Genomic DNA, 17,020 nt, shown 5'->3' on the forward strand with positions numbered 1-17,020 from the left:
TGTACAGAACAGTACAAAACATTGTTTTGAATTCATATGCCATTGTGAATCTTGGCTGTTCATGCTAAAGATTTCAGGGTTGCATACTGTCCTCAGTTTGATTCTTTCAGGAAAGGTCTAGTGAAAATTGTTAAGCTGCTTCAGACGAAAGGAGAAAATACTGTCTAGTCCATCTTAAAATAGAATTGGAGGCTTTTGCTTTGAAATCCTCTAGTGTCTCTAATATTTGTTCGGGGGTATTAGGTGTGTCAGGGATGTATGACTTAGAGGGATTTTTACCTTCTGAAGAAGCTATGCCTAAACTTAAATGTCTTTGAGAGAAAAAAAAAAAGTCTTTCTGCACATGCTTAGTAGATGTCTAAGAGCTTTATGCACCCTTCTTGCTGAGAGTCTGAGCTGCCTTCTCCTATACTCCCAGCCTCTCTACTTCAGAGTGGTCAGACACCCAGTTAATGGCTGTGACTTCTCCTCCTGCAGCAACCTCAGCAAAAACGCATCAAGGTGGATAACTTACATGAACATAGAAATTATATGAGCCTAAGCAGATACAAGGTAGAGCTGTAGATGGGGATAAGGAATCCAGGCAGTCTGGGACAGTGAGAAAAGAGCTCTAACTAGGAGCTGGAGAGGACTAATGAATAGCTAAGAGAAAGACCCTGTATTTAGTGGAAGCAAGTAGGAGCTAGAAAAGAAAATGAGAATTTGCTTAGAAGTCTAGAGAAGAGAGGAAGAATAGGTTGAAACTGGCTAGGCAGAGAGCCAAGGACCAGGAAGCACAGACTAGGTAGCTGGTCCAGGAGTCAGAGCTTGTTGGTCTTGCAAGAATAATAAAATTAGAGTTGATAGGAGGAATAACTCTGAGATCAAACAGAGAGGCTATCTTAATCTCATAGTTTGTATCAGTGCAAATAGAGCAGGATGAAGGAGGAGCACATCCAATGAACTGAGCAGGAGAACTGCGATGAAGGGAGAAGGACAGTATTGGAAACACTATCAGTGGCACAAACTCCCATATGTATACGAGAGGAGGGGTTGCTGGCCATTCATCCCTGCGGATGGCATCAGTGTGTTCTGTACAGGCATAGTGATTCATGGTTTCAGATGGGAGAGGAAACAACACAGGTAGGCAGCCTGGAATTAAAGGCCAGGACTGAAGCAAGAAGCCTGTGCAATGGAGATTGTTAACCACGATAACGGAAGTGGAGAATGTAGTTGAAGATGTAGAGGAGACAGAAACAAAATGCTTGACAAAAGTTAAGTACTGAAGTAATAAACAGAAGTCTAAGCTGGAGATTAAATGGGAATAATGACCTTTCTTCTGTGAATGTTGGTAAACATTACATCAAGAACATTTCTCAAGCATTCAGGCATTTATTCTAGAAAAAAAAAAAAAGGAGAACCCCCCCCAGCAACAAATAAACAAAGTATTTTGTCTTTGGAATAGAATTTAGATACTGCCTGAAAGTCCTGGACAGATCTGCTTCCAGCAGAAGCAATGCAAATAGTGATCCAGTGCTCTATGTGCATTTTGCACTGAAGGAGATGAGGAGACTAGAGACTTGGCTGTAAACACTTGAATGACTAAGTCCTGATTTCTTTCTGTCTTTTGTTTCACATTTGACTGCAGTCTCTAGGTGGAGCATTTTCTCTGGGGCATTACTGAAGTTTTCTTTCACATGTATTCTATGGTTTCTGAACAGGAGTGAGCCCTCTCTGTAGCTGTTCTTTCTGCTGAAATACCTTGCAGAATCTCTCCTCTTACCCTTATACCTATTTCAATTAATGGACCTGGATATATTTTTGTCCTCCACCAATGTCACCAACTTATTTCCAATAAATCAGCGGGGTCAAATTTAGTAAGTGGGAGGATGAGCAGAGAGATGTACAATAAAATTCTGTAATCTCTGTCTTCTTAGGAAAGCAGACTAAAAACAGTGAGAAAATCTGTGATTATAAACTGAAGGGCATCACGTAAACATATGGAACCTGAAAAGATTGTTCAGGAAACTTCAGTTCTGACATCTTCTCACCTGAAAATCTCAGTGTTTAAAACCTCTAAATAACTTGGGTATCTACATGTTGTGCATGTAACAATATGTAAAAATAGAATAGAGGACTTGTATATCCTGATTATTTAACAAATAATTAAGACCTTGGTGAAGTAAAAAAATATTAATTAAAAAGCTATAAGATTATTAGAATTAAATATCAGGAATATTACCTAAATATGGCATATCCGTGACAATGTTCAATGCCAGGCTGGATGGAATCTTGGATGATGTGGTTTAGTGCAAGGTGTTCCTGCTCATAGCAGAGGGGTTGGAACTAGATGATCTTAAGGTCCTTTCCAACTCTAACTATTCTATGATTCTATGATTTTATGATTTTATGATTCTATGACTAGGACAAATAACTAACATGACATGGATGTCCTCAGCCCAATGGAAGAATTCAAACCAATTGACTTCAGCAGTAAGATGTCTCTTAGGAAATTCCCTCCATGAGTGAAACTTTCAATAACCTGAACCTAAAAAGAATATAAAGGGTGGTAAGAGAGCAAAGGCATGCATCAAACTGCCTCAGAACTCCAAGATACACCCAAATATTTCAAATAAGATACGTATTCAAATATGTGTGATAGTAAAAAAAAAAACAATCCTTCAGTACTTAAAATAGATTAATAGAAAGGTTTTTCTTTTATTACACAGCATTAGCCTGTCCAGCCAACACCCACTATGAGCCATGTGCTGCAGCCTGCCCTGCCACCTGTGTGGACCCAATAGCACCATACAATTGCAACCTGCCGTGTGTGGAGAGCTGCGTGTGCGACAGCGGGTACCTGCTCTACAATGACCAGTGCGTGCCCAGCCAGCAGTGTGGGTGCTGGCACAATGGGCAGCACTACCCTGTGGGCTCTGAGTTCTGGACAGACAACACCTGCTCGTCAAAGTGCACGTGTCCCGCGCGAGGAAGCAAAGTCCAGTGCTTTAACGCCTCATGCCCTGCGGGCCAGTTCTGTGGGGTGCAGGATGGGAGACCTGAGTGCCTCGAGCAATCCTACGGCATCTGCCATGTCCACGGTGACCCTCACTACAACACCTTTGACAAGGTGACGCACAACTTCATGGGCAACTGCACCTACACCCTGGCCAAAGTGTGCTCCAACAGCACCTCCCTGCCCTACTTCAACGTTGAGGCCAAGAACGAGCATCGTGGGAACACCAGAGTGTCCTACGTGCGCGAAGTCCTGGTTGAGGTGTACGGAGAGCGCATTGCCATTGTCAAGAAGGAGAAGAGCCAAGTGCTGGTAGGCAGGGGGGCTGGCATGAGCATGGCACAGCTGCAAGGCAGCAAGGCAGGGCTGGCTTTTCTTGGCAGGGCATGGCATGGTGTGTACCAGACACCTTCATTGTCCCAGGTGTGGGTGGGTTCCCCTGAAGCCACTGGGTTGCTTTCTTTTTCTTTTCTGGAGGGGCTGAGGAAGAAGAGGCAAATGGGGAATGTGGCCGACGGCGAAGAGCGGCCCCTGCGGGGAGCAGAACGCAGCCACGGCTCTGCAAGCCAGAGGGGCACCTGGGTTGTGAGGGCATCGCGGGCTCTGGTTTGCTGCGCCCGGGCTGGGAGCGGATTCCCTTGGGCTCAGGCCCATTGCCGTGTATCTGCCCTAGGTGAACAATGTGCGCCAGACCTTGCCGGTGAGTGCAGCGGGAGGTGCCATCACGGTGAGCACGAGTGGCCGCTACATTGTCCTGGAGACAGACTTCGACCTCAGAGTGTCCTACGACACTGACCACTCGGTGGAGGTGAAGGTGCCCACCACCTACTTCAACCTGACCTGTGGCATGTGTGGGAACTTCAACAACCGTAGGGAGGACGATTACATGATGCCCAACGGGCAGCAAGCCGCAGACTCCAATGAGCTGGGGGAGAGCTGGCAGGTCCCAGAGAGTGACTCATCTTGCGGTGTCCCCAACCCCTCCCCACCCTGCAGTGCAGAAGAGGAGAAGCTCTACCGATCGGACCAGTTCTGTGGCATGCTGACTGCCAGTCCTGGCTCTTTTGAGAAGTGCCACGCTGTGATCAACCCCCAGAGCTACTTTGAGACCTGCTTCTATGACCTGTGTGCCCTGAATGGTGGCCAGGAGGTCCTGTGTGCTGCTCTGGAGGCCTACGCTGACGCCTGCCAAGCAGCCGGTGTGACTCTTCTTCCCTGGCGGAATGCGACCTTCTGCCGTGAGTACCCGCTTTGCGATTGCCAGGAGGGAAATGTTCCGCTCCCTGTTCCCAGAACCTCTGGCCACAGCAAGTCTTTTGTTTTCCAGGTCCTAATAATATGAAATCACATCTGAGTTTTAGAAGATGTTTTGTTTTTAATATGTTGGTTTATTTCCAGACTGTGTCCGATGACTTTAAAAAATTTCTGTACTTCTAGAAATGTACCAGCTAAGTATTACACCTAACTTAGGGAGGCATAGTTTTTACTTGGATTTGGAGATGCTTAGCATCTATCATATATGTGTTAAGCATTCAAGCTTATTTCCTGTAGAATGTTTTCTATTTTGCTTTCTGCTATCATAACAGGAAAGGAATTTCAGCTTCAAAAAACCCAGCATTGTCAGTTGCTCAAAATAATCAGTCTTGAGTCGTGGTTTATGTGAGTCGTGATTGTCAATTCAGTGCCTGTTACTGTTTTTCAGCTGTTGCATGCCCTCCCAATAGTCATTACAATCCATGCACCAGTGCTTGTCCAGCAACCTGCCTTGACCCTCTCGCATCAAAGAACTGCAGCAGACCTTGTATAGAAGGATGTGAATGCAGCAATGGTTTTGTCATCAGTGGTGGAGAGTGTGTGTCCATGAGCAACTGTGGCTGCCTTCAGAATGGCAGATATTATGAGGTTTGTTCTGGCACATAGTTCAGGGTTTTATTTCACAGATCAACTTTACCGATAACTCTTTTAATTTATTTTTGTTTTGTTGCCTCTAACAGAAAGGAGAGGCCTTTTGGCAAACAGACTGTGCAGGCCAATGTATATGCGCTGGAAATGGCACTGTAGTTTGCAATTCAGACACTTGTGAAGTAAGCGAAGTTTGCAAGGTGCAGAATGGACTCCTGGGATGTTATCCATTGAATCCCAGTACCTGCCACATTTTCGGGGATCCACATTATATAACCTTTGATGGGAGACTGTACCATTTCCAAGGAGACTGCAATTATACTGTCGTTGAGACATGCACAAATTCTTCTGAAAGGTTTTCAGTGACAACCAAAAATGAACATAGAGGAAACCCGAACTGGACAGCCTTGAACTCAGTTGCTGTCACACTGAAAAATCTTCATATTGTTTTGAAGAAAAATAAAGAAACCTATGTAAGTGTTCTACTTTAAGCATAAACAATCCATCATACCTATTCACTTTACATTTCTGTTTGAAAGAAATGAATCAGGCTTCTCTGCTTTGTTCAGCTCCAAGACTGCACATGCTAAAAGTCACAGAAATGCGTTGGGTTTTGTTTTGGAGGGGGGTGGGGGTTGTTTGGTTTTTTTTTCCTTCCCCAGAAAGACAGAAACCATCATAGCTTCCTTCTGTCAATTCAAATCTTTTTTAAATGAGGTTGTAGGAAAGTATCAACTTCATCCAATGCCTCATCAAAAATAGAAAGCTTTTTGCTGAACTAAATCTCAGTCTGAATTTTGTAGATCTGGTCTTTAAATATAAATAGTATTTTTGCTGTACCCTCTCAGGATCGTACTTACCAGAACTTTAGCTATTCCAAGAATTGCTATGTGTGTAGTTGTGACAGCACGGAGCTCAACTTATGCTAAATAGCACTATTCAAGATGTGGGATAAGTATACAGCCCGTAACCCTCTGTTAAGCTTCAAACTTCTGTGTCTACATTGTTCATTAGCATAAGGCTAACTTGGTGAAGAAAGATATAGTTCTGGCAGCATAGACTTCCCCTTCGTTACTGGGAGCTTTATTGACTTACCTGGTTGTGTGGGTTTTGTTTTCTTTAGGTGAATGGAGTTCGGGTTTATCTTCCTGTGGATTTGAATCATGAAGCCAGAGTAGCTATAAAAGGACATTATGTGGTCATTGATACCTCTGTAGGGATACAGGTTAAGTTTGATGGTGACCAGGAGCTTTTCATTCTGGCTGACGAAAGCCTCAAAGGACAGCTGTGTGGTCTGTGTGGGACTTTCAATGACAACCAACTGGATGATTTTCTAAAACCAGATAAAGTCATAGAACAGGATCCAAATAAATTTGGTGACAGCTGGATAGTGAAGGATGACAACAGGACGTAAGTATCTGATATTTTAGGAAACAGCAAAATGCCTGAAACAGAAATCATCTAGTTATAGGATTAACATACATGACTTACATTCCATAGTAGCCCCTCTTTGATATTACTTGTTTGCTAGTTTTACCTTTTAATAACTCCACTTTTTGGCAGTAAAGCATTGAAACTTTTAAACCACCCTTGAGAGGTTTTCCATGTGAACTTTGTAGATTATATTTGAAACTGGACTCCTTTTTTTCATATAACTTTTTTTTTTCTTATTTCTCCATTCTAAAATATCTTCTTTATATTATCTTACTATAAGAAGTCTAAATATATCTCTCAGATTCAGCTCCTAAGATAGCTCCACATTGATTAACATAGCCATTGGATATTTGCTGTCTATTAATGCTTTCACCTACAAATTACTGCTCTTATTATATGCAATAGTGAATTGAGATTATCTTGCTTGGTTTAGACAGCTGATTTGTTGGTTCCTTCTTGATTTCATTCTATGGATGGACAGTCATACATCAACAATTCACAGTTATACTCTTAATGGGGAAATATGAGTTGAATTGTAATAGTTCTCACTTTGGGGTTTGACACACTGAAGATGACTATACACAGCAAATCTACAAAATCTGGCATAGGCTTCTGTTACTGTTGAGGTATGCCTTGCAGGATAGAACAAAATATAAAGTTGTATTATATAACCAAACTGCTGCTTATTTTTGATGCAGATGTAGTCCAGTTGCAGTTGTACCGCCTACTTGTGACACAGCGAAAGAGAAAGAATATGAAGAACTCTGCAAAACTATTTTGGAAAGTAGTGGGCCTTTTCAGGTCTGCCATTGGCACATTCCCCCACAGCTGTACTTTGAGAGCTGTGTCTATGACATGTGTGCTACAGAGGGGAATTCTGATCAGTTTTGCCAGATTTTAGAGGCATACGCTGCTGCTTGTGAACTTGGAGGTGTAAATCTGGGTGAATGGAAGAAAGATACCATCTGTGGTAAGTCATTATGTCATTTAGCAAACAGCCATCCAATTAAATCTTCATGCTACGAATATATATTTGAATGACTAAGAGGTTGAGCAGAATTTCAGAAAAGGGGATTAAAGGAAATACAGGAAGCTTTCAAGTGCTTAGCATATCTGGAAATTTGGTTTATAATCTAAGCTTCTAATGGTCTTCCATTATTCACTTTAGAAGGTGATGTTTGAACAGTTTTAACCTAAGACTGTTTTCAGAATTGAGTCATGAAATACAACATACATTGTAAATTAACATCTCAGTCAGGGACAATTGAGCACTGTCTGACAAATCACTTCTTTGGCTTTAATGAATTATTTTACCTTTTTGAGAAGTGTTAATTATGTGACTTACACAACCTGTCTACAGACCCAGGTTTTCAGGAAGCATGTAAGATGAATTCAGAAGTATATAAACCAGGGCTTTAAAATGAATAAAGGGGAATTGTGTACCTTGAGGTCCATTCAGCCTTCCAGTTGTAACACTATTAGGCCCTTACCTAGATAGACTAGTTAACATAGAGTTAGGGCTAGAGACAAGAAATTAATAGAATAATAGAACAGTTTGAGTTGGGAGGGACTTGTAAAGGTCATTTAGTCCGAACCGCTGCAAGGAGAAGGGCCATCTCAAACTAGATCAGGTTGTTCAGAGCCCTGTAACCTTGAAATGTTTCCAAGGATAGGGCATCTACCGTTTCTCTGGGCTACCTGTTCCAGTGTTGCACCACCGTCATTGTAAAAAAATTTTTCCATATAACCTTAAATTTCTTCTAGAACTACCAAAGGTGATTACCAAAGCCAGCAGAAATAGCAGCCTAAGTATGAGGCTATGACGTTAAAATGCATTACATAACCTTTTTCCAATTCTGAGACCATATTTCTCATCCCAATTCATCAGCAGTAGAAAGAAATGTCAGACTATTCTCATTACAATGTCTAGATTTCTGCCTAAGCAGGACTTCGAGAGCCAGATGAATACTACTGTGCCAAATAGGACAGCTTTGAGCAATTTGCGATGACCAAGAATTATGACTGTGGCACAGTGTAAAAATGTAGGATATTAGTGTATTATGATGATAACTGAGGAAGGGACTCATAAAATGACACACAATCTCAGTCACTTAAAATTTCTTACTTTATAGCCAATTTGTCAGTATCGGTCATTTCTTCTCATTCCATTATGCTGTCTTCAAATTTTTCATGAACATGGGTGCAGAAGACCTAGAAGGGCAATGTCAGAACAGAGAGAAGATTCCAAACCTTATTGTGAAAACTCTGTTTTTCTAGATGCACCAACAGCCTGCAGTATGTCCTGCACATTTGATGTTGACTTCTGTGGGTGGGAACAGGCAACCAGTGACAACTTTGACTGGACAAGGCACAAGGGGCCAACGCCCACACCAAATACTGGCCCTTCCCATGACCACACAACTGGAGGTAGGAACAGCAGACAGTATGTGGATGTGTTTCTCTTGGAAGAGGGCAAGGAGCCTCTTTTAACGGCAAATCCAGGCTACGTGTTTCCTAGGCTCAATCCAGAGCCTTCTGCAGCAGTAAGGATCTGTTGTGGGGTGGATGAACATTGCAGGACATTGAGCATGTGACCTGTTAGCATCACTTCCTGTAAAGAGGCTTCAGCAAAGGTGTATCCAGGCTGACACTGGATCACTGTGGCACTTGGTCTTCCTTTAGAAGGCTTTCCTTTCCCTAAGTAGGAGACCAGTGTAATCTGGTGGAAATCCATTTGAGGACTGAAAGATTAATGCAAAATCAGGGTGAAGAAAAGTTATACTGTACACAACGTGTAAATGAAGTCAATTTATCTTGTGCTTGCCCATTAATGAAAAAAATTGACACTCTGCTGTTTCCAGAGGGCTACTATATCTACCTGCAAGGAAGTAAACAAGAACCGGGTGAGGTAGCACAATTGATCAGTCCAGTGTGCAGTTCAGAAGGACCTCACTGCTTCCGCTTCTGGTATCACATGTACGGAGTAGCTGAAGCAATGGCTCTGCGGGTGTATGTAGTACACAGTGAAACATCAACACTGGAATGGAAAGAGACTGGAAACAAAGGGGACAGATGGAACTTGGGAGAGGTCACAGTGCACATCAAAGGAAACATGCAGGTAAGGGAACAGGCTGTAAATACCACCTGAGATGAGACATGCTTCTTAATGGCACTTCACATATGTGGATGGACCTAATGCTGGGAATCATCTCTTCCATTAGATTGTCCTGGAGGGTATGATAGGTGAAGATTTCCGGAGTGATATAGCATTGGATGATCTGTCCATTGAAAAAGGATACTGCACAGGTACAAGGCTTGGGTCAGGAAAGGGTAGCTTAAATGACATTATGCTTCTTGTGGCAGTGAATGTAGTACCTATCTTCAGAAAAAAACTAGTCAAGTAGAATTGATATGCTTGTAATATTTTCATAGGAGATATAACACCAACAACACCAGGTACCATTATCACACAACCTTCAGAAGACAAAACCACATCAGCACCCTTGCCAGGCTCAGGTGAGTAAATTAGACCAGTCATAGGGCTGATGTTGTTTGGGCATGGTGGGCTTAGGAGAGGAATCAACAGGAGGTGCTTAACTGAACAGTTGCTCCCGTCTTTCCACTGTCAGGGACCTGTGTAGTAGAAGGAGACCCTCACTACCACACGTTTGACAATCAGCTGCACCACTTCATGGGCACCTGCACCTACACCCTCTCTAAGCTGTGCGAGAGCAACAGTTCTCTGCCCTACTTCAACGTGGAAGCAGCCAACGAGCACAGGGGAGGCAACGTTCGCGTGTCCTACGTCCAATATGTGGATGTCGATGTGGCTGGCCAGCGGATAAGGCTGGGGAAGGGTGGTGTGGTGACGGTAAGGACAAGGAAGAGAGGCGCTGTGCTGTGTGAGAGGAGAGGGCTGTGCCAAAAGGGTTGCTCCAACCGTGTCTCGTTTTCTGTCCTTCCAGGTCAATGGAGTGGCAGAGGTCCTGCCTTGCACCCCAGCCGCAGGTGTGCAGGTCTCGTCCAGCGGGTTCTACACTGTGGTCACAACAGACTTTGGCTTGAAAGTGAAGTTTGACGGGAACCATCGGGTGGAGGTGACGCTTCCGAGCACCTTTGGGCAGAAGGTGTGTGGCATGTGTGGGAACTTCAACGGGATGGCATCAGATGACTTCCTGAACCCGGAAGGGGTGCTGGAGCCAGACTCCACCAGCCTGGGCAACAGCTGGCAGGTGTCCAACGACAGCAGGTATGTGTTGTCCCCCAGCAGGTCTGGGGATGTGTCGGGCAAGGGGATGTTGAGACACGAGGAGAAGCCCACAGGTGACTCAGGGGCCCTGCTTCCTGTCTTTCCACAGCTGCTCAGCCGGACCACTCCCCACCCCAGCCTGCAGTGAAACGGACAAGCAAGTCATTGCCAGCAGCCACTTCTGTGGGCTCCTCACCGACACCAGCGGCCCGTTCCAGGTGTGCCACGCTGTGCTGAGCCCCAGCAGTTACTTTGACACCTGCGCTTACGACCTGTGCGAGCTGGAGCTGGACCGCGAAGCCCTGTGCAAGAGCTTGCAGTCCTACGCGGATGCCTGCCAGTCGCTTGGTGTTAAGATACCTGTGTGGAGGAACGCAACCTTCTGCCGTAAGTCCACACACAGTACCACAGGCTGTTACTCTCAGTAAAACTTAGAATTGGAATGAAAGAGTGGGGCGGGGAATAAGAAATTATTTTGTTACATGCCTTGGGGATCTACAGGTAGTTGTCAGAATTAGGGGCACTGTTTTCTGCTTCGTGTTTTACTGCATCTGAGCAGTATGATTTAGAATACCCGTGGAGCCAAGCAGATCACAGAAAAAAAAAGTGCATACTGTTAATTTTCCGAAGGGGAGAATACAGCACAAAGAGACGTCATGATCTCCAAGTAATGGCCATGTGTTCTGTCTCGGCAGCTGTCACGTGTCCAGCCAACAGTCACTACGAGCCGTGTGCTGCAGCCTGCCCTGCCACCTGTGTTGATCCCATGGCTCCTGCTAGCTGCAGCCTGCCGTGTGTGGAGAGCTGCGTGTGCGACAGCGGGTACCTGCTCTACAATGACCAGTGCGTGCCCAGCCAGCAGTGTGGGTGCTGGCACAATGGGCAGCACTACCCTGTGGGCTCTGAGTTCTGGACAGACAACACCTGCTCGTCAAAGTGCACGTGTCCCGCGCGAGGAAGCAAAGTCCAGTGCTTTAACGCCTCATGCCCTGCGGGCCAGTTCTGTGGGGTGCAGGATGGGAGACCTGAGTGCCTCGAGCAATCCTACGGCATCTGCCATGTCCACGGTGACCCTCACTACAACACCTTTGACAAGGTGACGCACAACTTCATGGGCAACTGCACCTACACCCTGGCCAAAGTGTGCTCCAACAGCACCTCCCTGCCCTACTTCAACGTTGAGGCCAAGAACGAGCATCGTGGGAACACCAGAGTGTCCTACGTGCGCGAAGTCCTGGTTGAGGTGTACGGAGAGCGCATTGCCATTGTCAAGAAGGAGAAGAGCCAAGTGCTGGTAGGCAGGGGGGCTGGCATGAGCATGGCACAGCTGCAAGGCAGCAAGGCAGGGCTGGCTTTTCTTGGCAGGGCATGGCATGGTGTGTACCAGACACCTTCATTGTCCCAGGTGTGGGTGGGTTCCCCTGAAGCCACTGGGTTGCTTTCTTTTTCTTTTCTGGAGGGGCTGAGGAAGAAGAGGCAAATGGGGAATGTGGCCGACGGCGAAGAGCGGCCCCTGCGGGGAGCAGAACGCAGCCACGGCTCTGCAAGCCAGAGGGGCACCTGGGTTGTGAGGGCATCGCGGGCTCTGGTTTGCTGCGCCCGGGCTGGGAGCGGATTCCCTTGGGCTCAGGCCCATTGCCGTGTATCTGCCCTAGGTGAACAATGTGCGCCAGACCTTGCCGGTGAGTGCAGCGGGAGGTGCCATCACGGTGAGCACGAGTGGCCGCTACATTGTCCTGGAGACAGACTTCGACCTCAGAGTGTCCTACGACACTGACCACTCGGTGGAGGTGAAGGTGCCCACCACCTACTTCAACCTGACCTGTGGCATGTGTGGGAACTTCAACAACCGTAGGGAGGACGATTACATGATGCCCAACGGGCAGCAAGCCGCAGACTCCAATGAGCTGGGGGAGAGCTGGCAGGTCCCAGAGAGTGACTCATCTTGCGGTGTCCCCGACCCCTCCCCACCCTGCAGTGCAGAAGAGGAGAAGCTCTACCGATCGGACCAGTTCTGTGGCATGCTGACTGCCAGTCCTGGCTCTTTTGAGAAGTGCCACGCTGTGATCAACCCCCAGAGCTACTTTGAGACCTGCTTCTATGACCTGTGTGCCCTGAATGGTGGCCAGGAGGTCCTGTGTGCTGCTCTGGAGGCCTACGCTGACGCCTGCCAAGCAGCCGGTGTGACTCTTCTTCCCTGGCGGAATGCGACCTTCTGCCGTGAGTACCCGCTTTGCGATTGCCAGGAGGGAAATGTTCCGCTCCCTGTTCCCAGAACCTCTGGCCACAGCAAGTCTTTTGTTTTCCACTTCTCAGAAGGTGCTCATTCCTTGAAGGCTTGCTGGTCTCAATTGTCCCCTTCCCATTGCAGCCCTGCAGTGCCCCGACAACAGCTACTATGACCCTTGCATGACTGGCTGTCCTGCCACCTGTGTTGACCCACAAGCCCCGCAGAACTGCTCCAGGCCCTGCGTGGAGGGCTGCGCATGTACCTCTGGCTTCCTTCTCAGCGGAGACACGTGTGTGCCCGAGGCCCACTGTGGCTGCCTCTTTGAGGGCAACTACTACAGCGTGAGTGAAAACCCTGCCGTTGCTTGCACCCCTCCCAAGGCACTCCCTTGCCTCTGCTTTCCTGCCTGATAGACTGACGCTTGGTGTTTGTCTGCCTGCAGGAAGGCGAGTACTCTGTGAGCGAGGACTGTGCTCGCCAGTGCCGGTGTGAAGCCCAGGGCCAGATGGTTTGCTCTCCGTTGTCCTGTGGTGAGGATGAGGTCTGCAAGATCCAGGATGGCCAGAGGGGCTGCTACCCAGCCAGCACTGCTCTCTGCCACATCTATGGCGACCCGCATTACAGCACCTTCGATGGGAAGCTTCACCACTTCCAGGGCTCTTGCAACTACACAGTGGTGACAGGCTGTGACAACTCCTCCGCTGGGTTCAGTGTCACCACCCGCAACAGACATCGTGGCAGCCAGAGCTGGACAGCTCTGGACTCGGTGGCACTGTCCATGGAAGGCCTCCACATTGCACTGCGCGAGAACAAGGCTGTCTACGTAAGCCCCTCGTTTTTAGACCTGGGAACCACAGGTGCCCTGGCCACTCTTAAGTACCACTCTGTCCCCGAGAAGAGCTTGATGTTCCCTGAGCCTGCTGCTGTGCTCACGTAAGAGCATGGCGAGGCTCTGAGCGGTGCTGAAACGGCTGCTTGAGCAGCAAGAGATTTTCGGCTTGTTTTCCTTAGCTTTCATTGTGGCGTCTGTAGTCGCCGCTGTTCTCATAGGCGTGGGCAGGGTTTCTCATGCCATTTGTCCTCCTGACTCCCAGGGCCCTGGCACTGTCAGAGTGGAAAACAGTGAACTCTCAGTGGAGGGCATCTGTTTATGCTTCTGTCTCTCTCTGTCCCTCTTATTCAGATCAACGGCGCTCTGGCCTCCCTGCCTGCTTCTCCTGCCCCCGGTGTAAACGTTTCCCTGAGTGGCTCCTACGTGAGAGTTTCTACCGAGCTGGGCCTGCAGCTGCTGTTCAATGGGGATGATGAGCTCCTAGTGAAGGTGTCTGAGAAGCACAACGGCAAGCTGTGTGGGCTGTGTGGGACGTACACTGGGAACCAGCAAGATGACTTCATGCGACCTGATGGGGTTGTTGTGCCTGACTTCAATGACTTTGGGGCCAGCTGGATGGTGCCGGATGATGAATGGCCGTGAGTCCTTGTTCCACTGCATAGATGACGGACAAAAGGGAGCACGGGAGAGGGGAGCTGTGAGGGGCAGAAGCAGGGAGGGTTGGTAATGGTAGGCGTGGGCACATGGTGTGTGGGAGAGGAGGAGGCAGTTGTGACAGTGCGCGTAAGAGCACGTAGAAGCTCCGCTGCAACGGACGTATCATCCTTGCATCTCACCTCTTTGCTCCACCCAACAGCGGGATGTCCTGTGTGCAAATGGGTGCCAGATGTGTGGCGGTTCCCCTTTCCTCTCGAGGCTGGCTTGTTTGTGGCACTGTCCAGGCCTCTCCATGCGGTCACGGTGCATGGTGCTCTCTGCTCTCTCCCCATAGGCGCTCAGCTCTGTGGTCCTTGGTGACCTCTGTGCATGGCTCTGCCCTCCCAGTCCACTGTGGACCATTTTGCCCACCCTTGCAGGAGACAGCCCTTGGTGCCTTCTCTTATCGAGGGCTGCGGACTCCAGAGGCTGAGGTTTTGGCTGGGACAAGGTCCGGAAATGGTGTGGCTGGAGTCCACAGGCTGCTGTGAGCTCAGGGCCGCGTGTCTGCTTCCTAGGTGTGACCCAGCCATCAACCCGCCCACGTCCTGCTCCCCCTCTGTGGAGGAGGCAGCTAACAAGCAGTGTGCAATCCTCACGCAACTCGGTGGCCCGTTCCAGCCATGCCATGCAGTTCTACCACCCAAGACATACTTTGAGAGCTGCGTCTATGACCAGTGTGCCACGGGCGGCAGCGCGGAGCAGCTCTGCAAGGACTTGGAGGCCTATGCCGCAGCATGTGCTGAGGCAGGCGTTGCCCTGGGAGACTGGAGTGCTGGCACTGTCTGTGGTAAGTGTTCCGTTGATTTCCGTTGTGGCCCAGATTCAAGGAATGGGGCAGCAGTGGTGGAGGCTTGCCCGTGTGTCACTTAACAGTGCTGGTGGGCCAGCCCTTGGGTGGAGAGTCTCTTTGTGACAGGGATAATGTGGATTTCCTCTGCTGTGCTCCTTTTGCCATGACGTGGGGGTGTTTGGGAAGGTGCAGCATCCCCTTTTGGGAACAAATCTCCGTTATGAAACCCGTCATCTCCCCCTCTCTTTCACTGTACATCCAGCGGCTCCTACAACCTCGTCCCCATTGCCAGGCACCTCAACGCGGCCTCCACATACAACAACATCACCAGCGCCTGGGACAAGCACAGGTACTGTTGTGTCCCATTCATGTGTTTTACTGGCTGTGCTAGGCACGCAGCTTGTGCACTTCCACTCGGTTGGCCATCCTCACCTGACCTGAGCGTGCCAGGGATGTAGGTGTGCCCTGTGGGACACTGGCCTGTCCTAACCCTAGAATCTCTGCTTTCCTCTCTGCGCCATGCCCAGCTCCCACAGCAGACTGCAATTTTGATTGCACGTTCGACAAGGACTTCTGTGAGTGGGTCCAGGCAGATTCCAGCAGCATTGACTGGGTGAGGAACAAGGGTCCAACACCCACGCAAGATACCGGTCCGTCCTCTGACCACACGACGGGAGGTAGGAGCAGCAGTCCGTACACAGCGGTCCTTCTGGCAGAGGGGTGTCCCTGGGAAGAGGCAACTAACCTTTCCTAAGAGCAAATTCAGGCCGCGTGTTTCCTGACCTTGATGCCGAGCCTTTTTGTGGCCGTCTTGCGCAGAGCCATCCTCCAGGGAGCGCTGCAGGGCTGGGAGTCAGTCTGCGGTGCCTCAGGGCAGGCAAGGACCTGCCAGACAAGGGGGAAAGTAATGCAAAGTCTGATGACCTGGCTTCTCTCAGAGCAAGAACGAGCCCCTTTTTTAGGAGACGGTGGCTTCTGCGGTAGCCAGCGATGAGTGGAACGCAAAGTGGCAGAGCCATGCGAGGACTGTGGCAATGCATTGGAGCTTACCCGGTCCAAGCCATACAGAGAGCATGGTTCGTAGGCGGACTGTCGTGGTTTAAGCTCAGCTGTAAATCACACAGTCGCTCTCTCACTCCCCCCCTTTCCTTTCCCCGCTCCCGGAGGGATGGGGAGGAGAATCAAGAGAACGTAACTCCCACGGGTTGAGATAAGAGCAGTTTGGTAACTGACGGATGACATAAACCAGTACTGCTACCACCAATAATGATAATAATGATAAAGGAAACAACAAGGAAGAAAAGCCTACGGCACCCGGGATTCCCAGGCGGTCTCCCATCCGAGTACTAACCGAGCCTGACCCTGCTTAGCTTCCGAGATCAGACGAGATGGGGCGTTTTCAGGGTGGTGTGGCTGTAGGCCCGCTTTGGCCACCGCCGGCTGAACCCAGGACACGGACTCAGCCCTGGGGAGTGTTGTGGCTAGCAAAGGACCTATATTTGCTGTCCCCTCCTTTTGCCTGCCTTGAAGGCCTGGAGGGGTGCTCCAGGACTGTGCTTGGGTTGTGTCTGGCTGCTTTGTCTGGATTTGATTTTGCATGTGATGGTGTGTCTCACACTGTGTTTCAGATGGCTACTACATCTACCTGCAAGGGAGCAATGCCCTCCCTGGCTTTGTGGCTCAGCTGGTCAGTCCGGTGTGCAATTCAGAAGGACCACACTGCTTCCGCTTCTGGTATCACATGTACGGAACGGCTGAAACAATGGCCCTGCGGGTGTACGTGGTTAAGGATGAAGACCTAGAGCTGGTCTGGAGCAGCGTTGGGAACCATGGGGACAGATGGAACATGGGACAGGTCACAGTGCACAGCACAGGAAACATGCAGGTAA

General features: G+C 48.6%; 1 protein-coding gene and 1 pseudogene across 1 annotated transcript in view; one reads left to right on the forward strand and one right to left on the reverse strand.

Annotated features, from left to right (window-relative positions):
* LOC136009921 (zonadhesin-like) overlaps positions 1–17,020 on the forward strand; it is a 58,951-nt gene that overhangs the window by 18,387 nt on the left and 23,544 nt on the right. The window contains exons 9-29 of the mRNA XM_065670385.1: positions 2,709–3,307; positions 3,669–4,233; positions 4,698–4,897; positions 4,990–5,370; positions 6,021–6,307; positions 7,030–7,301; positions 8,609–8,758; positions 9,193–9,449; positions 9,553–9,637; positions 9,764–9,847; positions 9,961–10,116; positions 10,499–10,580; positions 10,690–10,967; positions 11,276–11,874; positions 12,236–12,800; positions 12,952–13,151; positions 13,253–13,633; positions 13,994–14,280; positions 14,857–15,047; positions 15,659–15,808; positions 16,760–17,016. Of these exons, the coding sequence (XP_065526457.1) occupies positions 2,709–3,307; positions 3,669–4,233; positions 4,698–4,897; positions 4,990–5,370; positions 6,021–6,307; positions 7,030–7,301; positions 8,609–8,758; positions 9,193–9,449; positions 9,553–9,637; positions 9,764–9,847; positions 9,961–10,116; positions 10,499–10,580; positions 10,690–10,967; positions 11,276–11,874; positions 12,236–12,800; positions 12,952–13,151; positions 13,253–13,633; positions 13,994–14,280; positions 14,857–15,047; positions 15,659–15,808; positions 16,760–17,016 (6,026 nt within the window). The remainder of the gene's footprint in view (positions 1–2,708; positions 3,308–3,668; positions 4,234–4,697; positions 4,898–4,989; positions 5,371–6,020; positions 6,308–7,029; positions 7,302–8,608; positions 8,759–9,192; positions 9,450–9,552; positions 9,638–9,763; positions 9,848–9,960; positions 10,117–10,498; positions 10,581–10,689; positions 10,968–11,275; positions 11,875–12,235; positions 12,801–12,951; positions 13,152–13,252; positions 13,634–13,993; positions 14,281–14,856; positions 15,048–15,658; positions 15,809–16,759; positions 17,017–17,020) is intronic.
* On the reverse strand, positions 16,434–16,552 carry LOC136012467 (5S ribosomal RNA; annotated as a pseudogene).

The sequence above is a fragment of the Lathamus discolor genome, chromosome 3 (genome assembly GCF_037157495.1).
Source record: "Lathamus discolor isolate bLatDis1 chromosome 3, bLatDis1.hap1, whole genome shotgun sequence".
NCBI classification, from domain to species: Eukaryota; Metazoa; Chordata; class Aves; order Psittaciformes; family Psittacidae; genus Lathamus; species Lathamus discolor.